At 37.0% G+C, this 24,592-nt stretch overlaps 1 protein-coding gene across 1 annotated transcript in view; it reads left to right on the top strand.

The window, feature by feature from the left end:
* Positions 1 to 1,084: 1,084 nt before the first annotated feature.
* The window catches only part of EVA1C (eva-1 homolog C), an 82,582-nt gene continuing 59,074 nt past the window's right edge, over positions 1,085 to 24,592 (top strand). Inside the window, 1 exon segment of the mRNA XM_051984970.1 lies at positions 1,085 to 1,894. Within this exon segment, the coding sequence (XP_051840930.1) occupies positions 1,756 to 1,894 (139 nt within the window). The 5' untranslated portion in view covers positions 1,085 to 1,755.

Genomic DNA, 24,592 nt, shown 5'->3' with positions numbered 1-24,592 from the left:
ATCTGCTCTCCTCAATTGGAGTGTGTTGGGGGTGGGTTGGATAGGAGGAGGAATGTAGTCAAAAATATGGGAATTACAATTTCAACAAGAAATAACCACTAACAATATGGTGTATGTGACTGAACCCTCCATTTCTTCTGGGCTGCACACCAGCATAAACAGAGAAAACAACAGGGGACTACTGGTCTGGAAAACAAGGCCTCAATGAGTTTTGAAACTCTTTCCTTTCCTCCCCCCTATTCCTCCCCACCTCTGTTCCCTCTGACCTGCCAGTTACTTGAATTGGTGAGATTGCAATAAACTCATCTCCAGCCACACACTCCTCCCTCCTGAGGTTGGACATGACTCCCAAGCCCCCTCCCTTTTCATTTTAGCCAAGTTTTCATTACTGGGAACTTGGTGAAGCAGTTTAAAAAGAAAAAAAGCTTTAGCAGCAGCAGCAGCAGCCTTGGGACTGCTTCACTAAGCACCTTAACAAACTTGGCGGCTTTTCTCACAGAAAACGAAGTGTCTCAATTCCCTTCTCACCGGCCTATACATATACAATACAGCTAGTTGTGTACCAAAAGGCTGGAGTCTAGATGATCGGAGCCAAAAAACACCCCTCTCCCCTCCATTTGCATCTGCAAATTACCGGACGGTAAGATACTGCCGTTTCTATAGATTGAATTTACTGATACTATGGCTAATGCACAGGTGTGTTTGTGTATGTAGACACATAGAATGAACAAGTTATTTGACAACGTTTATGAAATGGTCCATTTAAAACTAGAGTCTTTTAAAAGCTCTTTTAGCATTATTACGAGTCCTTTCTCTGAGGAAACATAACATAAACAGTGTCCGCTGCTTTTTAGCAAATAGAACCTCTCCCTCGAACAATGCGTCAAGTCCCTGCGTTTAGTTTTGGGACCGTTCAAAGCATAGGAACCTTAACAGTTCCCCATCTCCAGCACTTAAGGATTGGCAAGCATGCTTCTGAATCCCCGGTCTTCAATTTACTTCGATTTACGTGGGTCCGGCGGACTTGCAGATAAGTGCGTCACGGCTGCCCATGCCCTGGAAAAAGAGAAGGCGCATTTCTCTAGGGAAGTGAAGGAGGGCAAATGTATGGCCAGTTTTCCGATGCTTCCAAAGGGAAGGGGGATGGGGAACAAGCCGAATGTTCTAGGGGCGGAGACACCCCAGCTGGGGTACCCAGGGTACTATAGGCGCTCAAGCTGCCCAGCCCACCCAGAGCTGGGGCAGCTTGCTAGGAGTTTGCCTCTTCTGGCGGCTTGGGGAAAAGCTGGTTTCTCAACGTTCGTACAGTAAAAGAGTTATTTTCTTTTTTCTTTTTCTCTTTTTCCCTCCCTCTCCTTTTCTTCGTTTCCTCTTCCCCTTGCCTCTTCAAACTCGTCTTCTTCTTCTCTACCTTCCTATCCCCCCCTACCCCCCCCACGCCCTTAGTTTCCTCTACCGCGGCAGCAAATAGCTGGAATTTCCTCTGGGGGAAACTACGTGGATCTTTCCCTAGGCTCTTCGCTCCGCCCTGGGGTTCTTTCTCCTCTTTTCGGATGAGACCTTAGCCAGGATTTAAAGAGAGAAGAGAGTTCCCTACCCCCCGGCGAGGAGCAAGCAAGGGAGAGTAGTGGGAGGAGAGCAGCTGGCATCTGACCCATCTCCGCCATGTGACTCTGTCTTCTACCCACCTACCCCCCGTCCGGGCGCGCCCTCCCTCCCAGCGCCCCGGTCCCTATTCTCCTGTAGCCCCGCACCATGTTTCAGCGGGATCGGGGGCAGCTAACGCAGCATCCCAGCCTCCGGAGACAGGTAGAGCCTGTGCTACTATTTCGCCTCTTCTACTGTACCTTCTTGGTGTGCACCAAAGAGATCGCAGCCCTCACTGACTTCTCCGGTAAGAGGCGCCCTCCGTCATTCTCTGTTCACCTGCCTCCCCTCCGAGAGCCACAGGTGGGCCAGGAGAGACAGCGGTGGTGGCAGCAGTGGTGGTGGCCACCGCCAGAATGGGTATGGCTGGATGGGTTTCTGGGTGGTTGGACTGAAGATTTTCAAGACTGATACCTCCTCTTGTTCTTAGCCCTTACTTTAGGAGGCTATCAGAAAGCAGAGGTAGAATTCCCTTAAAAAGGTGAGGTTAAGGAATAAGAAATTTCTAGACCTCTGGCGACGTGTCCTTCCTCAGCTCTGAGCTGGGCAACCATAAAGTCAATTTGGTGATTCTTGCTGTTACGCAATTAAATACACAAATTCTGATCTAGAAAATTTGCCTTTGTTAATAAAGATCCTGGGTTTTACCGGTTCTCCCACCCAGTACTTGTACGTACTCACTTGCCGTAGAGGATTGATAGTCTGAACTAGAGATTGGACTGAGAGCGAAGCAAACGGCGGGAGAGACAAACCCATTTTACGAAGTTCACGATTACAGTTCATTACTGGGAAAGTCAAGGAGAGTGGGGGTAGGGGAGTCAGGTATCTATCAAAACATCGATCCACGATGTGATCTTTGTATATAGAAGAGGGAAGAAAAAAGCTTGGAAATAATTTTATAACTAAGGAGCAACAACTCTAGATCTTTCCCTATCCCTTTAAACTGAGTGATTAAACATTTAATGGATTAGGGGGATTCTGGTCAAGTCTTCATTGTACTGTCAGAGCAGTTCTTGTATGCAGGTGCAGTATGTTTGTCGAAAGAAAAGGATTCCAAAGGTTGGTTGTAGAAAACAACATTTTTATCAATGTTATGCTTGCAGAGAACACATAGTATGAATGTCTCAGGCTTGTGCCCACTTACCTTACTTTTGGGTCTCTTAGTTCCTGGGACTCCTAACTTAGCCACTGAGTTAAAGCTATGGTAAATAAGGCTTTATAACAGGCATGCATGGTTGATATCCCTAGCAGCAAGGTCTGGTTGCAATGGGATATAATGCATTTCAGAGACTTGCTGAAAAACATTTCTTGTGTACTGAAAGTCAAGACTTAGGTATCTTATTTACTTATAGAGAATATGTCATTGTTAAATGAGAGAACTTAGGTCAGTGGTTCTTTGCTTTGAATATTTAATACCAACTTAATGTTCCCACGTGGCAGTAACCCTGGCAAAGCAAGCCAAGATATGCCTATTTGGCAAGAAAACCATGGCCCTCAAAATCAAACAAAAAGGCAAGATAGCTTCACTAAATGTCTTGGGAAAATGTACTGTACTCCTTCAAGAATTATTGACTTTAAAAAAACCTCTTAGTTGCAAGAAAAGTTCTGTATCTGCTGCTGGTTTGATCTATGGTAAGCACTTAGTCTAAAAAAAATTAGGTGACATAACTCATAAACCCACTGTGTTGACATCATTGAAACTGAACATATGTTTTAGATACTGGATTACAGTTGAAGATTGTTTTCTTCTACATCATCAAATTAATAGCAAATAAAAATATATTTATAGGAGACTTATATACCTCAGCAGTAAAGTTCTGAACAGTAATGATTGTCAAATTCACTAACAAAAAAAATTTTATTGAAGAAAACTGAAAATAAAAAAAGTAGAGATTATGTTCTGTAAGAGCTATATTTGATGCCATGGCTGGAACTTTGATAAAGGTAGCCAAAATTTAGGGGTACAGAATTTGAAATAATGATTTTTAAAGATTAAACAATTTAAATACTTTTTTACATTTGGATTTTTATAGCACATTCAGTCCTTCAGCAGTGAAGTGGAGAGTATTTAGCAAGAATCATTAGTTTGACCCAAAGAAGTGTGTTGGGAAGAAGTATTTTGTTTCTCCTTCTTTCTCAGCTAGTTGAGATAATCACAGAAAGTAAGGGGCACATAACAAAAATGCCAATAAAGTTCAAGGGCACTATATGCCCTGTTTATCCCTTTACAATTTGTGGAAATGTTCTCTGAATGAAATGGAAGGGGAGTTTGACCATTAATTAGGAAAAGATTTGTTATGGTCTTATTAGTTATAAAACTAAGCCTTGCCAGACCTGGGGACAGTTTGAAAACACTTTTTGTGGAGTTATGAACCCAGTGCTTCTACCAGAAGGTTGGAAGGTGGAATTTTTCTCTTTTACCCATCCTATCTCTTTCAGCAGAGCTATTTATCCACTAGGAAACACTGCATCCAATTAAGGGACAGTTTGGAGAATCAAGTAAGGAGCAGAGACAGATACTTCCCAGACAGATACAGACACAAAGACAACATTCAAAAGGGGTGAAGAATACAGGAGTACCCTCTCCCTCCAACTATAGACTCACAGATTCATAGTAGTTTTTTTTTTTTTTCATTTCATGTCTCTCCCATATTAAATTATAAACTCCTTAAGAATAGTACTGTCTTTTATCTTCTCCTATATCTAGAACTTAGTATATAGTACTTAGCACATAGTAGATATAAATATATGTTGATTGATAGCAGGATGACTGTTCCTATTTTAGATTTAATGTTAGTCTGTTGGTCCATCCTCTTTGAACTATATAGTCCATGATCCCCCTTCACTGAGTTTCTCATTGTCATTATTGTATCATTTTTCAGTGTTGTCCAACTCTTTGTAACTCATTTAGGATTTCCTTGGTAAAGATACTGGGGTAGTTTGCTATTTCCATCTACAATTCATTTTACAAATGAGAGATAGAGGAAAACTGGGTTAAGTGACTTGCCTAGGGTAACAGAATTAGTATGTGTCTGAGGTTGGATTTGAATTCATAATCTTCCAGACTCCTGACCTGGTACTCTATCCTGTGTAGCACCTAGCTGCTCCTAAACTGCTAAGTTTACCTTGAATAATAAAATTAGCCAGTGTCAGGCCATAGCCACCATTAACTCAAAACAAAGGCATTTGCTAAAATGGCATTCTAGAATGCTAGATACAGTGCAAAGAATAGGTATGGACTGAGATAACAGTCGCAGGTATAACATTTTAAAATAATAATTTGTCACAGCAGGAAGCTGTAGGTGATGCCCCCTTGATTTGCTCCCCAAGCAATACCAGATGAAGCCCTTTCCCTGTTCCCCCTCATTTTCCCATGGGGAAATGTCTAGCATTTCTAAAAGTAGCTCTCTATGGGCCAGCATCAGGGTCTTCCTTCTACACCCTTCCCCCTTCTGCCATATCAGTTGATTATGGCTCTATATCTTGCAAAGAAATTTGAGCTGACTCATTTATCTAAATCATGTGATTTTCCTTTCCCATAATATCCCAATTTTTGGTGTGAAATGTTCAGGGTAGACTGTTCTGTGACTAACTTGAAGCAGAAACCCATGCTGAGTGGTAATACTGTTAGGCCTTGTTATTATTTGTTCATATTTCTTTCTCAACACATTGGGGCAATCCAGAAATCTGCAGATAAGTGAAAAGATTTTTTGTGACCCTTTTAGGAGAAGATGGGGAAACTGATTCCTTAAACCATATAAGTAGATTTAAATTTTTAAACAGTTCTTGTAAAACATCCAGAAAATATAGCAGAAGAGGAAAATTCTTAAAAACAAAACAAAATAAAACAAACAAACAAAAAAAAAACAACCTCAAAGAATAAGATTAAACCTCCTGAGATTTTTCTGTTCTGGCCTATCCTAGTATCTATGATGATCATCACTTTTAATGACACCAGCATCATTACAGAGATGTGATAATAAGGAAAACCTAGGATAAGGATTTGAGTGTTTGGGGGAAAGGTTTTATTTTATTCTGACTGAAGAGCTCCAAATCCTGCCTGAACTTCAAAGCTCCAGTCATTCTTCAGGGCAGGCCCTCTAGTTTGCTTTTATTTATAAGCTTGGCAGGTTTTATGCAGTAAGAAAGCTGTATGCTATAAAGAACTCTTGCAGCCTTCCCTACTGAGAACCCTGCTATAATAATTGTATATGAGAGTTTGGTCTTTCATGATGTGCTTATATGTTTGTTTTGCTAAATAAGGACTGCATAAAAAAATGAGTCAGAAAGGGAGGAGGACAGAGGGAACTCGATGCTCTACTTTATCTTTTTCCCCCCAGAGGTGGAAAAACCATATAAAAAGGCAGCAGCAAAATGTCAAGAGGTCACAACCATCTTTGTGCAGCATAAAATCCAGCAGCAAGAGATTAGCATTGCAGGATATTAGAAGGAAATTTACTTAAAGTTTTTTACTCTTCATTGCTCCTCTTTCTTGACTTGAAATGATTAGCAGCTGGCATATTTTTCCCTCTTATTTTTGCTTTGATTGATTCTAGCATCAGATTCCAAGTTCCTGCTTTCTATTCCCACCCTCCTCAATTTGTTATTATTTCCCTCAATTTCTCCACATAGACTTACATGCAGGTACCTTTAACCATCCCTGAGTTTGTTTTGAGACCCTGTGTAAAAACCCACACCCTCTCTTCTTCTCTAAATATGTAATAGAAGTGCTGCCAGAGTTAATTGGAATACTTTCATCGCTACATTAAAAATGTATTCCCAAGGAATTCAAGAGAATTTCAGGCAAAATTGGTACTTCTGTTCTTTAATCCTATACTCAAATGTATTTGGAATTCATCCATTTTCCTCTTCCCAGACTAATTCTGTCCTTTTGAATACATTCCTAATCTAAGAACTGAGCTCAAGAAGTCCAATCGTTTCATTGACTTTTTCCACTAAGACTAGTAGATAACATCATTTCCAAAAATCTTTTCTGTTGAGAGATCAGTACTATAAAGGAAGGTCCAAGTTTTGACATAAGAGATAAAGATAATAAAGACCCACCTTTTTATGCATTATAAAATTAGCAGTATAAAACAGTAGTAAGCCCTAAGGATGCTTTTTGAACTTCAAACTCCTGAAGGCTGAGATTGTGACAGCACTTCCATACTTTGAATTTGGGACTCCCTAGGGAAGCAGATAAAGAAAGGAAGCAGTTGATGGCTTAAATTACTACTCTCCTTTGGAGACAGCAAGCTTCTTATCTCCCATTCTCTTCCTTCTGTTTCTCTTCTCTCTCCTTTGGAGGGAGCATGCTTCTTTATCTCTCATTTTCTTTCTTCTGTTTCTCTTCTCAGTCCCCTCCCCTTACAAGAACTTGAAGCAGTTGGTAAAATTGTACTTGGGCTAAAGGGGAAAAAAAAAGAAGAGAACATTTTTTCCAGGTCCTCTTTTCCCTCCCTCACAAACATTTTAACACTGTTCTCCCTCTCCTCTATCTGTAGGCAGATAAATTATGGTTATGGATGGTCCTCAGTCAGTGGCCAAGTCCTATCAATTCTACATTCACATCTCTTTTATCTGCCCCCTTCTCTCCATTCATATGGATACCATTACACTTCAGGCCTTTTCACCTCTGGCCTGGATGATTACTGTATCAGCTTTTTCAGTCTCCCTACTTCAAGTCTTTTCCCTCTCCAGTATAGCGTAGCCCACCAGTACATAACTGTTAAAGTGACATTTCTAAAATGGAAGTCTTACTATGTCATTCCCCCACTCAATAAATTAGTGACGTCTTATTTCTTCTAGGATCGAGAACAATTTCTTCTCTTTGGCTTTAAAACTCTTCATATCTGAGCTCCAACCAATCTTTCTAATTATAAAATACATTAGTCCTCTTCACATAGAGGTAACTAAGTTGTACAGTGGATCAAGTCCTTGGTTTGGAGTCAAGAAGCCTTAAATTCAAGTATAGTCTCAGATTCTTATTAGCAGTATGACCCTGAGCAAGTCACTTTATTTATCTTAGTTTCCTCATCTGTAAAATGGGGATGATGACTGTACTTGTCAGGGTTGTTATGAGATGGAAGTGAAATAATATATATTTATACCTTTACATATGTATATATATATAATATACTTAGGTATATTTATCTCCTTCTTTTGAATGTAGGTTCCTTGAATATTATTTCACTATTCATTGTTGTCTTTCCATCATCCTTGCCCAGTCCAGTGTCTGACATATAGTAAGTTTCTTGATTAACTGATTCAACTTTGCTCTAGTTTATGGGGTATGATAGACATAGGACAGGATGATTGTTGAACACTTCATTTTGCAGAGAGGTTCCTTCTACCTGAAATAAAAGTTTTTGGATGGTAGTAGTGATTTGTCAGACCCAAGCAAATGATACTTAATGCAGCAGGAGCTGATTGGGGAATCACAGATCAATTAGGCCTAGTCATCTGATTGATAAAATTAAGAGTCTCAAATTTTGAGTTTGTTGGCTGCATATGAAAGGGTCAGTCAGTGCTAGTGAGTATTGTCAAAGACAAAAGATAATAGATTTGCCCCAGGATGCATTTTTGCATCCTTTCATTGACTTGGGCAAACTGGTCAGACTGGGAGTTTTAAATTAGTGAAATTGATCCTGGTCTAAGATTGAAGACAATGAAGTCTTAGGATCACTTCTAAAAGCACCAGTAAGAGAATAGGGGATTTCCATCATGTACTCTTTGATCCAGTGACTCAGGTCTCCTTTTTTTTTTTTTTGCACAAATAAGACAGTCCATCTCAAGGTTCTGGGTATTTTATGTGGCTGTTCCCCATCTGTGGAATGTTTTCCCTTCTCTTTCCCTACTGGCTTCCATGACTTCTTTTTTAAGTTCCAAATAAAATCCCATTTTCCACAGGAAGCTTTTCCCAACACTTCTCACTTCTAGAGCCTTCCCTCTCTTAATTGTTTCCTATTTATCCTATATAAAGCTTATTTGAACATATCTATTTTCTTGTTATCTCCTCCATTGAATTATGCACTCCTTGATTAAAGGGCCTGTCTTCCACCTCTTCCCAGTACTTAGCTCAAAACCTATTGAAGAGTTGGTACTTAATAAATGTTTATTGATTAATTGACTATCTTCCCCTTTCACTTTCTAGTTAGTTTCCCTGGAGGCAGGGTATTCTAGTTCAGGTACCAGAATTTCTCCTTACTAGATGAGACACTGAATAGTTGAATTGTTTTTGTTGGATTTAGCTTTGACAGCCAGTCACAATTTCCATGATACTGGCTAAACAAAACTCTGACTAAACACTTAGAACTAGAACTCTTACTCAGTGATCAGTGGAAAGCCTTTTCTATCCTTCAGAATCTTAATACTGAGGTTGCTATCTCCCAGGCAGTAGGATTTCTGTTTCTAGTTGGTCTCTCTAAATTTCTCTTGATACAGGAGATTGGGTTTCAGGTGGCCACATCCTTGAATTCCCCTCTTATGCTGCATATAAGCATATCTTAATGCTTTATGCTTCTTCTATAAGAGTTATTATTGCATGGGAAGGTGTGAGAAATCCCCTTTTCCACCTTGCTGCCTTTTGCTGCTCTGAACAATATTTTTTCTGCCAGAGTCAATCTCACCACTTTACAACTCTCTCTTTCTTTAATTTGCCTATCTCTATGCATAGGTGGATAAAAAGCCCCACAGTTCTCCATGTGACTACTTTAGTCTGTCCCCAGTATTGTTTTCTGATCCGTTAATATGCAAAAGGACTACCAAAATCTAATACCTTTATTCCCAGATCTATATATCCTGCTCTCCTCTCTCTCCTGACCTCTAATCACTTATCAAGAACTTCCCATTGGACATTTCAAACTGCATGCATTGTAATTATATCAAATTCAACATACCAAAAACTGAATGCTTCTTTTCCCTAAAACTTATCTCTGTAACTGCTGAGTGCAGGCTCCCAACTTTGGTATCATTCTTGAGTCCTTGCTTTCTTTCATTCAACCATGTGCTAACCAATTACCAAATTTAGTTTTTCTATGTCCACATCTCTTATATACATATACTTTCCTCAAAACTCATACAATTACCACTACGGTTCAGGTCCTCATCATGTCTTGGATGAACTACTTCAATGGGTTTCTATTTGGTCTCTCTACCTCAACCTTTTCTAACACACAGCTGCCAAAGTGATTTATCCATAGGTTAGATCTTCTACCCTAAATCTATCTCTTCTTCCAATCTGAACGTTTCTAATCCTTTACATAACTTCCAAAATAATCTTCCTAAAACCACATTCCCATGTTCAAAAACCTGCAATGGTTTTGAACATGTTGTTCCTTGTTCCTTCCGGAAATAATACAAAATTTTCTGGCTTCAGCCTATCTTTCCAGTCTTAATTCATATGACTCTCTTTCACATGCTTTACTTTCTAGCCAACATGAATTACTATTTTTTTGAAATAGCATTTTGAAAAATTTTAAAAATTAATAATAATTTTTTTCTTATTCTCTTTTTCACTCAACCCTCATTGGAAAAAAAGAGAAAAGGAAAAAAAAAAAACCAAAATCTTAATAACAACCATGTATAGTCAAGCAAAATAAATTTCCACATTGATTTTAATCAGTGTCTCATTCAGTGTCTTGAATCTACCATTTCCTTCACAAAATAGGTAGCATGATTCAGTTCTCTAGAATGATGCTTGGTCATCCCACTGATCAGAGTTAAGTTTTTCAAAGTTGTTTGTCTTCGTGATATTGTTTTTGTATAAATTGCTCTGTTGATCCTCCTCACTTCAATCTTCATCAGTTCATACAAGTCTTCCCAGGTTTCTATGAAGTTGTATCTTTTGTTATTTCTTACGGCACAATAGAATTCTAGTATATTCACCATTTTCCAATTGATGAAGAGTTCTTTGCCTCTATAAAAATAGCTGCCACAAATATTTTTCCACCTGGCTTCCCCCTCCCCTCTTTTCTTTAATCTTTTTGGAGCATGGGTTAAGTAATGGTATTTCTGGGTCACAAGCTATGGACACTTAAGTGTCTTTGGGAGCATAATTCCAAACTACTTATTGTTTTTGGAACCTACTATTCTCTCTTGTCCATGCATTGCTATAGACCATGACTACCAAACATTCCCTCCTCTTCTTTTCAGAATTCTTATCTTCTGTGAAGGCTAAATTCAGGTACCAGTTCTTGTGGATAGTTTTCCTTAGGGTCTCTTTCCCTTTTTGGTGTTTTCTCCTTCTTAAATTCTTAGAGTATTTTGTCTGTACCCCTTTCTACCTACCTTGTGCTAAATATATTTATGTAATTTATTTATGAATTTGTATAATATGAATAAAATATATTTATATAAAATATCTTTATAATGAGATATCTATATCTCTTGGATAAGACTCACATTAGAGAACATCAAGATAAGTAAATAGTAAGTAGATGTCTCTTTCCTGGGTATAGAAAGTAGTGAGTGCTCGGAAGTGGATTAAAGATAGACTTTGCCGGCTGAACAGTTTTTATCCAATGTTGGCCCAATTGGATATTTTATCAAGTGTCCAGCATGGATGAAACTGCTTTAACTTCAGATCTCAAGATGAAGATTATCAAAGGAAAAAGTGCTAAGATTGAAGTTACTGATTAACATAAGTGCAAGGGGGAAATGAGAAGATATATGTGATTAATTTGGTCTACTAGTGTGCTGAGGTTCTCCTTGTTTGGTCTAGTGGCTCCTAGGGAGCCATATCACCATCCTATTCCAAAACTACTTTGTCCTCTGACATGGCCTTCATGTGTCAGGACCTTTGAGTATGACTAAGGAGTGCTGCTAAATTGTCTTTCCATTAAGTTTCAAGAGTGCATATAGCAGAAGAGTTTAGAGACTCAGTATGTGTCTGAGGGTGGATTTGAACTCAGATCTTTCTCCAGGCCAGGTGCTCTATCCACTGCGCCACCTAATATACAAAAACATACATTTTTGTATATAGTCTGTAATGATTGCGTATTTAAAATCAGCCGGAGTCAGGAACTCAGGTTAAGGGAAAAATCTTCAGTCTTTATTCAAGTTAAGAGGTGAAAAAAGATTGCGATAGCAATATAGGCAAGAAGGATTGCGATAGCAATATAGGCAGCTGCGACAGGAAGCCAGCTAGCAGAGCAAGTGGGGGCTGAGCTCTCCTCCCCTTCCTTTTTCACTCCGCTGCCTCCACCCACCAGAATCGTCATTTCCTATACAACACATCAGGATTTGCACAAAGAGTGGGCGGGGGCCATTCTTTCTCCAAGCTTATATATTAATAGAGTATGGTCCAATTACTATTTAGCCTCATGTGCTTGGGACCTCAGTGCATCAACTCAAGCCCCAGCCCATTACAATAGTCAATATGGAACTTTGTTCAGCTTTGCATATTTGTTAGAAGGGTTCTGTTTTTTTTTTCATTTTTAAAAATTAAAAATAGCAATGAAAACATGAAAAATTAAAATTGAATTTTAAAGGAATGAAAGAATAACGTTTTAAAATATTTTCTTTTCTTTTTTTTTTTTTTTTTTAAGTAAATGTCTTAATGATCAAGAGGAGCTAATAGTAGACACACATTCCAAGTCAGATTTGAAATGAAACAAATTGGCTTTTTGGCATTTCTCTCTCTCCCTCCCTCCCTCTCTGTCTCTCTCTTTTAATATAGAAAAAAAAAACCCAAACAAATAAACAATTGGCTTTGATAAATCTCTTGTTCCTAATCAATGTGAATTACAATGAACAAGATTCTGATGTAGAATGCATCTCTCTTCTTTCTGTTCATAATGCTAGAGCCTGAGAATTTTGGAAGTAGGCGCTACTGAAAAGAGTGAAAAATCTTCCCAGTCAAGAGAGAAAAAAGGGAAAACTTGGCAGAAAAGGCAACTTCCCTCTGCCTCTGAATACTACCCAAAAGCTGTCACAAATATGGATAGCATGGACCCTTTCAGACAAAAAGGGTTATTTTACCCAGATTATTCACCTCACATTGCAGGGGAAAAGGAACTTATTTGTACTCATTAAAGGAATGCTGAAAGATTTGAAATGGGATTACATTCTATTATACTCATTGGAATTAAAGACTTATCTTGGAGATCATTCTTATATTTCTTGCCCCCTGCTACCCCAAACCCTAAATTAGATCATTTGTATTCATGGCACATTTTAAGCAAACACTGAATTAAACAGTTTGCAAATACACATTTCAAACCCATAGGATTGAGTTCTGAATTTTAATTCTGTCTTGTATTTGATGTGTGGGAAAGCCAGGTCTCAGACAGTAAGTGACAATAAGGGTGGGATTATTCTTTAAAACAGATTAGAATTCAGAGAAGGTGGAGGTGAGGTGGGGGGAAGGGGTGGACAAATAGATATATAAAGGTGTTGCACCTGAAAGTAAAATCCTAAATAATTAAATCAAAACATTGTGTGTGTGTAGGGGAGGGAAGAGGTGGGGAGGGGGGGAAAGGTTAATTGCAAACTTATTGTCCCTGATACTGTAACAATGCTCAAGACAGCCCTATTAAATTTACTAATTAAAGTTCACACAGCTCCTTATTATAACAGGCCAAATCCAGGAGTTTAGATGGTTTACAATGAATCACAAAATCTCAGAGTTGGAAGGGACCTCAAAGGTTTTCTTAAGATACACACACACACACACACACACACACGTATACATATATGCACACACACATACTTAATTATTTAATATATATTTCTATACATATACATACACATATACACATACTTCTATACTTACCCAAGAAATCTTGTTACCATATACCAACAAGTTGTTTATTGCTTGAAGACTTCCAATACTAGTAATCCACTAATTCCTGAAACTGCCCAATCAATTCTAATTGTTGAGAAGTTCCAATAATTTAAATCTGCCTCTCTGAGGCATGAAAATTTTTCTTTATGCTGCCCTGTGAAACTTAAAAAATAAAATAAAATAAAATGTCAGGGGAGAAATTAACTAGAGATTCCTTAAGAATTTAATGATCCCTGGGGATATTATAATTTTCATAGAGTACAGCATGTGTGTGTGTGTGTACATACTATATACATATATGTATGTGTATACATACATATATATCTGTAGTATAGTACATATATAGATATAGTATGTATTGAGAGAGTGTGCTAGTATCATTATTATTAAATGGGATTATTATTAAATTAATAATGTAATTGTTAAATTAAGGTAGAAATCAGCACTGGTAGACAGTCTAAGAGAAGGACCAGAGGGAATTTACAGAATTACCAGTTCTTAATATGATTATTTTGAGACCAAGCTCCTTTCTTCCTTTCTTCCTTCCTTCCTTCCTTCCTTCTTTTCTTCCATCCTTCTTTTCTTCCATCCTTCTTTCCTTTCTCTTTTCCTCCTGTCTTCCTTCCTTCTCTCTCTCATAATTTAACATACAACATTGGTTTCAAAAGGGATCTTTCAGTTTGGTGTCTGGATGCAAGGGACACATTTTGTTTGAATTGTACTCTAGTTCTCCAAAGCTGAAAGATTTAAATATCTGTCTTCTTTCAATAGAAGGAAACTAATACATATTAAGTATCTGTTACATGTAAGGAGTGAGGCAGCATGGGATAGGGTAGTGCTGGACCTCAAGACAGGAAGAATAGCTTGAATCTTACTTCCAGTATTTATGGGCATCATCTGAAATGGACAAATCCCTTCTTTCCGCCTCGGGCCAGCAGAAGAAAGTTTGCTTAGTTAGATTGGGGATCTCTTTTGTATTTCAAAAGATCGGGTCAACAATGCCCTTAAGGTTATCTGTTCCAGGTGGGTGGTGCTCAGGCGGTGCTCAAGATTGATCTAATACTTGCTCCCACCCTCCTGTTGTAAAATGCTAATCACAGATTCCAATGCAACAAGCTGAACAAAAGAAACGTTTATAAGACTGTCTTTAGTTGGTAAAGCACGGAATTTTGACCATTTGGTCCCGAGCTGGGTACCAAATAAATCCTAAATCTTCCTCATTGCCGCTGTCTTGAATTTTATTGCCTGGGCTATTTCACATCAAATCCCCTCTGTTAACATGTTGTTAGTACCTATCTCACAGCATTGTTATGCGACTTAAATAAGATAACATATATAAAGTTCTATGTCAAAATTGACATTATTTAACTTCCTGTGCATTTCAAAGGAAGTCATCATGGGAATTCATTATCCAACTAAAATTTTGTGAGTCCCCCATTGAAGATGACACTTTTATTGAAAAAAAGCCCAGTATGAAGCTATTTTAATAATATGGTTAGTTACCAACCAGTTAGGTTGGTTTTTTTTTTGGGAGGGGATGGGGGTAGGGGTTGAGTCATTTGGAATTAAGTGACTTGCACAGGATCACACAACTCATCAGTATCTGTGGCTAGATTCCTAACTCTAGGCTCAGTACTCTATCTACTGTGTCACTTAGCTTCTCCTTCCCAGTTGGTTTTAAATAATAATTTAAATTAATTCATAAATATTTATTGAGCACTTACAATGAATAAATGAAGAAAAAGCATTTATTAAGTGCTTATTATTGTGAGCTGGTGAAACCCAGTTTGAATAGTTTGATCCCAGCTTCCAATTTATATGTATAATAGGACTCCATCTTAGGCTCAGAGACTGGCTTCCCCTATCCCTCTAGCCACTTTTATTGTGTGACTCAGTTAAGTTTTCTGGCTCCCTGCCCCTTCATTTGTCATCTGTTATTTGGCAATTCAGAGAAGTCCTTCTTCCCAGTAGCACTGCCTTGGTCCATTAGTGATTGAATTGTCTCATATTCGTTCCACATCAGCTCTTTGTCTAAAAACTATGTAAGTTTGAGCCTTGAGAAGTTCTGGGCCTTTGATCATAGTGCACATCCATCCCACTGTCTGTTACAGTCTTCAACTGCATATAGGGCAATTTCTGCTGTTTTCCTTGACATCATTTCTCCTTTTTTCTCTGTGAATAGCAATAAAGGTTTCCCAGCCTCTGTCCCTTTGCAAATAACATTCATTCCTTTTTGCATTCCAGTTGCATGTCAGGCATTATGCTAAGCACTGGAAATATAAATGAAAAAAGAGACAGTTCCTGTTCTTAAGGAAAATATATTCTAATGAAGGAGGCAAAACACACAGGAGGTGATAGCTCTAGAAAGATCATTTAGCTAGAGCAGTTACAGGGAAGATGGTGGAACCATAAAACAATACATTGATTTGACCTTTCCAAAATTAGTGGCAAGGTTGGATTACTGTGTAATGGGAGACTGGTACACATGCACAGAGTGTCTCTAATACTGTTGTTTCTACTCCCACCATCCATATAGAGATGTTGAAGATTTTGCTTCTAGGAGAGTTATGATGACATGGACTGATTGATACCTTGGAAAGACAGTGGAACAAGCATAGATATTCTATAATGATTCTGGTCAGCTAACTATAGGATGAAGAAGACACTTGGGTTGTGGAGAAATTAAAAAGGTTTCAGATACTTCTTTGCTTTAGCATTATTGAGGAATTTGGTGACTCTTCATCTCACTCGTGATAGGTGAAGAAAATGGAGTCTATGACCTTTTGAGTCCAAAAGATCTGGAAAGTACCTTGGCATCCATAGCATTTCATAGTTAAAGTTTGCAACTGGAGCTCAAAAGGTAGATTCCATTCTCTTTGGTTGTATTTAAGTAAAGATAACTTAAGAATTATAGAACTTCCAGAAAGTTATGATTATTGTTAGAATCTCTCCTGGGATTTTTAATAATATTTTTTCTCTTACATGCAAAGATAAGTTTAACATTCATTTAAAAATTTTGAGTACCAAATTTTCTCCTTCCCTTCCTCTCCTTCCCTGTCCCTAAGACATGTTTTTAAGAACATTTCCATATATATAAAAAGAAAAAGAGGATTGTATAACAAAAGCACAAACCTCTATCATTTACAGCTTTAAAAAAAAGTATATAATAAATTCAACACAATTGTTCCAAAGTCCCCTGCTTATCTACAGCTCCCTCTGAACTTCTCTCTGTTCTCTTCCATGCTTTAAAAAAAGGTTTTATTTATACTGTTTCCTTTTTTTTTTTTCCAATGCTATCACTAGCTTTCCTTCCCCACTTTCTAGTTTAGCCACCCTCTCTCCCACAAAACCCTCTTTGTGAAATAAGTGCCCTCTGGACTCACTGTCCCAGAGTCATGCTACTATGTCTTCTCCTTAGGATTTTAGGGTTATCCTTAAGTGGGTTGGATTATCTTTTTTTTTTTTTTAGCCTATAAATTTGAGCCCTTATCCAATGAGTTTCTCCTACTGCTAGTGAGTAAGTAGCATTGCAGTTTCATTCAATGAATTAACATCAATAAGTTTTTAAAAAGAGGATATTTACTTCAAACATATAACAAAAACAAAAATACACATAATTCTCTCCCAAAATCTTGGGGACACACTATCTTCTTGATCTTTAGAGAGAATGAGCTTAGACCTAAAACAGTATTGGTCCTTTCAAGTTTATATCCAAGTACAGTATAGTGGCAGGATGATGATCTTTGTTCAGTGTATTCTGAACATCAATGCTGGGCTGACTGAAAAATCTGATATAAATTCAATTCCTAGATGCCTGGATTCCTAAATGGCTTGTTTCTCCCAACCTTTTGAAACTCAAGGGGTTGTAGTCTCCAACTTCCTTCCCTAGATTAAAAGAACAAATAAGGGAGGCCCTTATTCCCAGACTCAGACATGGGCCTTATGGGGAACCTACAGCACTGTCTTTCACCAGGTAACTTCTAGCAAAAAGAAATCAGCCAAAGAGAAATCTAACCATGAGAGAGAAATTTGAAGCTATTCCTATACTATGACTTATTCAGCCATTCCCCTATTGATGGCTACCCCCTTAAATTTCCAGTTCTTTGCTAGCATAAGAAAAAGATGCTGTAGATATTTTTGAACAATTAAGTCTTTTCTCTCTATCATCTCTTCTTGGGAGCACATGACTAATAGACTAGTTTAGAAGAAATGTATTCACAGTTTTGAGATTCTGGAGGGTATAATTTTAAATTGTTTTACAGAATGGTGAGATATACTCAAGTTATTTTCCAAATCAATTGATTTTGATAATAGATGCCTCATATTTTAAAAAAATGAATTTTTAAACAATACTTTTATTATCTCATGGAGCCATTGAATTATATTTGCTTTATTCTGTTTTTTAAGAAGTTTATTATTTAAGGGAAAGATACAGAGGACACCTTTGTCTAAGCTATATTTTTTTCAATTTTTTCCTTCCAAACTGTGGTTTTAAGATTTTTAAAATTAAGTTTATGTAATATTTTCCCTAGTAACATTCAAAACAATTTTTTACATATATTTGTTTTTAAAATTTTTGAGTTCTAGGTTCTCTTCCTTTTCCCCATCCACAATTAAGAAACCACATGTGAAATTATGCAAAACATCTCCATAAAAGTCAAACTGTGAAAGAAAACATAGATCTCCCAACCTAATGAAAATAAAAACCTTCAAGAAAAATCAAGTTAAAAAGAAAGACAACTGGATCTTTATCTCAAAGAGAATACAGAGAGGAAAGGGACCCACATTTGCAAAAATGTAGCAGCCTTTTTGTTGTGGCAAGAAACTGGAAACTGAGTGGATGCCCATCAGCTGGAGAATGGCTGAATAAGTCATGGTATATGAATGTTACGGAATATTATTGTTCTGTCAGAAATGATCAACAGGATGTTTTCAGAAAGGCCTGGAGAAATTTACATGAAGTGATGCTAAGTGAATTGAGTATAACCAAGAGAACATTGTACACAATAACAACATTATGTGATGAAAAACTCTGATGGATATTACTCTTTTCAACAATGAGGTGATCCAATAGACTTGTGATGGAGAGAGCCATCTGCACCCAAAAAGAGAGCTTTGGAAACTGAATGTCAACCACAACATAGTATTTTCACCTTTTGTGTTTGCTTGCTTTTTCTTTCTTTTCTCCTTTTTGATCTGATTTTTTTTGTGTGTGTCCTGCATAATAAATGTGGAAATTTGTGTGGAAGAATTACATATGTTTAACAACATATATTGGATTACTTGCTGTCTAGGGGAAGGAGTGGGGTGAAGGGAGGGGAGCAAAGTTTGGAACAGAAGGTTTTATAAGGGTAAATGTTGAAAACTATCTTTGCATATATTTTGAAAATAAAACGCTATTATTTTAAAAAAAGAAAGAGAGAGAGAGAATGCTTCAATCTGTATTCAGACACAATTAGTTTTTTCTCAGGGTATGGATAGGATTTTTCATCTGAAGTCCTTCAGAGTAGTCATGGATGATAATGCTACTGACAATAGCAAAGTCATTCACAGTTGGTCATCCCAGAACACTGGTATTAATTTGTATACTGTACATTTCATTTTACTTGAGTTCATGGAGGGCTTCCCATGAATTTCATTTTTAATCTCCCTTTTCACTTCTAATCAGTCTAATAGTCCTCATGGTTGTTACTGTTTTTTTTTGAAAAAGGAAAAGTAGTTGCTTATAATTGCTATGGATATTTTCTTCTTGAATCACTTGTTGAACTTCTGCTGTTCTAAAGTATTTTTATAATATTTGATATTTCAGAAAATTTATGCATATTTCCAATATCACTCTTTTAATTACAGTTTCATATTTGGTCTGCTCCCTTTCAGTACCCTTTTATGAATTAGGATGGTCTTGTTTGATTCTGTCCTCTCTGTTGTCTATATGCTGCTGCCAACATGGATGGAATAGCTGATATTCGGTCCCATCTGCCTCAATCCTTGGCTTTTGTGCAGTCTCCTGATGATCCATGGTGGGATTAGACCTTAGCTGGTCTCTTTTTTCTCTGTTAGGAGTCGGAACTTTTTTTCTTGCTGTTATCCTGACAGTGATTAGTGGAGTATTGAGAGCATACTAAGTTTAGCCTTTTTGGTGCTGCATCCAAGCACTGGGTTGTCCTTATCTCCTAAGAAGAGATGGGATTCTACTGTTCTAATGCAGTGCATGGCTGAGTCCTGTGCAGTGAACTTTTGGGGATGGGTCTGTTTTTACAGATCAGAGCTAGTGTCTAACTTCAGGTATCCAGTTATTTCCATGCTCCTCTTAAGAGTACTGGTGTTTAAATTCATGAAGTCATATAAGGTATTTTGTGCTTGCTCCTTTCCTCTCCTTGCTGCCATTATCAAGTCTGAATATTAACGTTTGAGATGGTTCCCCTACTTTTCCATTTCTGCTGACACTTCTTGTTTGTCTGAGGTCAACTTGGCTTACCTGGTCCCTGTATCAGCCAATATTGCCTTCTGGGTATGTTTTTCTGCTAGTTTAGACTAAGTGGAAGAACTTGTTTCTGTTTTTTAGAAATTTCTTTATCTTTGGTCTAAATAGGATCATTTTCAGATATTTATTGGGGTTTTTAATGTGAAAAATTATGATCATTTATATTTCTGTCTTAACCAAAAGTCCTACCTAGTTTTTAACATATACAAGTATGTGCTGTAACCTTATTGGGGTGACAGGAGAAATACATGGTATGATTTAACTTTGATCATTAATTTAAAAAAGTAATTTCAATGAGAATTTCCCCAAACACATGCATTTATAATAATCAGTTTTCCCCACCTTCCTTCCTCTCTTTACCCTTTCCTAAAACACATACACATTTTAGCACATGTTAAGCTTAGGCAGTCTTGGGAATTGGAGTCTTTACCATTCTAGTTTGAGTAAAAAGAACATCAGACTGACTCCAATTGAAATAGTCATCTTGCATGTCTCCCTACATCTTGACTTAAATTTATGCCCAGTCATTGCCCAGCATACAAGATACAGTGTAAGCAGTCACTGGCCCTTAAACCTTTTCTTCTTCCTTTTTCCATCTTTCATTTAGTTGACAGGTATAATTAAAATATTTTCCCCCTCTGGCCAAACACAGAGAAAATATTGTATTGTTTCAAAAGGATTTAAAGTGCAGGATCATGGTAGGATGGGTGTGCATTCTTTGCAAAGGATTGTGAGTCACTACTCTTGAATTTCTAAGCATTTTCAGAACTTTGTTGAAAAAAGGTCTATTGTGTGGATCTTGGCAGTGAAGAAAATACCATGTCTGTCCAAACTACATTTCAAATTTAATTTTAAAGTGGGTGAAGTGAGAATGCGATCCAATCAAAGGACAATGGATTTATGCACAATCTTTCTCTTTCGCACTCCTTTTGGTGAGAGAGAACTTAAATTTTCAGAATCAGTGAACATTCTGAAATGGGGCATAAACAGGGGCCTTTTGATTCATTTGAAAGGTGACTGTGTGGTGAACTTGCTATGATGAAGAATATAGATAGAGCCAAAAAAACTACTGGCAATTTTGTCAAAACAGCTGCCTCCGATAAGCAGGTTTTTCTTAGCCTATCCTACTTATTCTGAAGTTCTCTTTCCAGCTCTCTAATCTTGAGCAAAATAGCTACTTCATCCTTGTCTTCCAGAAAGCTCTCTAAAAGCCCCAAATTAACACTGAAAGCCCAAACATAAAACATAGTAAACTGGTCTAAAATAAAAGAAAAGTCAATCAAAAAATAAAAATAATTTTAGTGAAAAACTAAAGACACAGATTAACTCCTCATTTTATTAAGTGATGATCAACAATGGGACTAATACTTATGGGAAGGAATGGCTGATAAAATGGTTGCCAATTACAGTATATAACTCAACATGAAAGTTGAGTCTTTTATCTTTAAAAATGCAGTCGGAATGGAAGCTACAATATGTAGACTTAAGTTTTTGTCTTTGGTATCCCTAGAGCCTAGCAAATTGCCTAGAGCTTACTAAGCTTTTAATAAGTACTTATTGATCAACTAACACTGTAAAGGAAAAGAAAAATTAAACAATTCTAATCAATGCAATGTTCAATCAAGTCCAGAAGATGATGAAGTAGGCATTGGAGAGATAATGGACTAGAAGTGCAGAATGAGACATTTTCTGACATAGCCTATATATGACTTCCATGCTTCTCATCTGTCTCTTTCTGTCACTTTGTACCTGTCTGTCTCTCTCTCTCTCCCTCTGTGTGTGTGTGTGTGTGTGTATATATATATACATATATGTGTATATATATATACACAAGGAAGGCTTTTTTGGAATGAGAGAAAATATTATTAGTGCTAATGATCCCTCCCCCTATCTCCCACTGAAAGAATGAAAAGGGTATCAATGTATCGTTAAAAAACAAAAACAAGAGAACCAGAAGGAAATTCAGAAGGGAATGAAAATAGTGTAGTATTAGAACTCTTATGATAAATTTAAATTTAAAAATCAACAGTGTTTAGAGCACTGGCCCTGGACTCAGGAGAACCTGAGTTTAAATCTAGCCTCAGATAACTTAGGAATTGTGTGACCCTAGGCATGTCATTTAATCTCAAATGCCTTCAAGAAAACAAGAACAGATGAACAAAAAAAGCAAACTGAGTTTAGTGGAGATTCACATTTTAATGTCCAGACCTCCTGAGAAAAGAAAATTTTTTTAAAAAAAGTATGCTCAAAATGGGTGATGGTTATTGAAGGAAGAACTGCTGCAATTAGATGGCTAGAACAAAGTGGCTATATTTAGACAGAGGTTAGGGACAGGGATTGCAGGATGACAATTGAAGTAGGTAAATAGACGATGAGATATGGAACATTGTAATTCACAGTTGAAGGACCCAAAATTGGGAGTCTGCATTTTTTTTCTTAATAATATTTTATTTTTCCAGTTACGTTAAATTAGTTTTCAACATTCATTTTTGTAAGATTTTTACATCTAAATTTTTTTCTCCCTTACATTCTTATTTCCCCCCTCTAAGATAGCAAGCAATCTAATATAGTTTATACATATAAGATCATTTTACTTTTGTTTTATTTATTTATTTGTTTGATATTTTCCTCAGGTACATTCAAAACAAAATTTTTTTTTACATTTGTTCCTAAAATTTTTGAGTTCTAGATTCTCTCCCTTATCCTCATCCACAATTAAGAAACCACATTTCTGTAAAAGTCAAGTTTAATGGAAAAGCTTATTGAAAAAAGTTTATAGAAAAAACACATCTCCCACCCTAATGAAAATAAAAACTCTCAAGAAAAATTAAGTTTAAAAAAAAAAGAAAAAGAGAAAGACAAATTGCTTCAGTGGGTATTCAGACACAATCAGTTCCTTCTTTGGGTATGGGTAGGATTTTTCATCATAAATCCTTCAGAGTAGTTATAAGATGATTGTATTACTGAAAATGACAAAGTCATTTACAGCTGGTCATCCTAGAACATTGCTATTACTTTGTATATAATACATTTCATTTTGCTTGAGTTAATGGAGAACTTTGAAGGGGCCCCCCACCCCCTGTCTTGAGAGCATCCTGCTCATCAGTAAGCTCATTTTAAACATTTCCATAGTAGTCATGGTTTGGAAGAAAAATCAGAACAAAAGAGAGAAACCACAAGGAAGAAAAAAGCAAAAAATATATTTTTTAAAAAGGTGAAAATAGTATGTTTTAATCCTCATTCAGTCTCTGTAGTTTGCTGTCAGGATGCAGAGGACATTTTTCATTCCAACTCTATTGTAATTTACTTGGATTACTGAATTGCTGAAAAGAATCGAGTCTATTTAGTTGATCATCACATAATCTTGCTGTTAGTGTATACAATGATCTCTTGGTTCTGCTTATTTCACTCAGCATCAGTTCATGTAAGTCTTTCTAGGCTTTTCTGAAATCATCCTGCTCATTATTTCTTATAGAACATAATATTCCATTATATCCACATACCATCATTTATTCAGCCATTCCCCAATTGATGGGCATCCCCTCCATTTCCAAATCCTTGCCACCACAAAAAGAGCTGCTACAGATATTTAAGCCTATGTAGGTCCTGTTCCCTCTTTTATTATTTCTTTGAGATACAGACTCAGGATCACTGCTGGATCAAAGGGTTTGCATAGTTTTATAACCTATTGGGTATAGGGAAAAAATATTCTTACATCTGTCTCAGAATAGAAAGTTTTATTGTAGTTCTTCAAATCTGTACCCAAATTAAGATGATGTGATTGTATGGTACTTTTTCAAGATGCCTTCCTTCTTCTTCTTCTTTTTTATTTTTATTTATTTATTTATTTATTTTTGCTGAGGTAATTGGCATTAAGTGACTTGCCCAAGGTAACACAGGTAGGAAGTGTTAAATGTCTGAGACCATATTTGAACTCAGGTCCTGAATTTATGGCTGGTGCTCTATCTACTGCTCCACCTAGCTACCCCGATGCCTTCCTTTTTGTAAAGAAAAAGTCTCGTTCTATCTCTGATGATTGTTGGAAATGTTCCCTTCTTTAAGAAGATTCCAAGATGGTAATTTAGAAGGATCAAAATACTTTTTTTTGATCATAGCAACTGATCAAGGGATATGGTCTTGAAAACTTCCTCAATTTACTTGAGGTTAGAGAACAAAGGAGCTGTGGAGGAGTTTGCCTATGATTCCAGGAAGATTGAGTCACTTGGGCCTTTAAGGGCACTTATCTTTGAGATTTTTGATTGGTAGCTGTTATGCAATTCCTCATTTCTCCTGGTTCTGCTTACTTCATTCAGCGTCAGTTCATGTAAATCTTTCCAGGATTTTCTGAAATCAGTCTGCTCATCATTTCTTATAGAACACTAATATTCTATTGCCTTTATATGCCATAATTTATTTAGTGATTCCCTAGTTGATGGGTATACACTCAATTTCTAATTCCTTGCCATCACAGAAAGAATTACTACAAACATTTTTGCACATGTAGATCCTTTTTCCTCTTTTGTGAGCTCTTTGGGATATGGGTCCAATAGATACGCTGCTGGATTCAAAGGTTTATATTCCTTTGGGAATATGTCTTTTTAACAATTAGTGTAATTGAAAATTATATCTGTGTGCCATGCAAGTTTCTTCTAGTGTATTAAAGGAGAATTTTACCT

This window comes from Antechinus flavipes, chromosome 3, assembly GCF_016432865.1.
Source record: "Antechinus flavipes isolate AdamAnt ecotype Samford, QLD, Australia chromosome 3, AdamAnt_v2, whole genome shotgun sequence".
In the NCBI taxonomy this organism is placed as follows: domain Eukaryota; kingdom Metazoa; phylum Chordata; class Mammalia; order Dasyuromorphia; family Dasyuridae; genus Antechinus; species Antechinus flavipes.
This window is presented reverse-complemented; position numbering and strand designations above follow the sequence as displayed.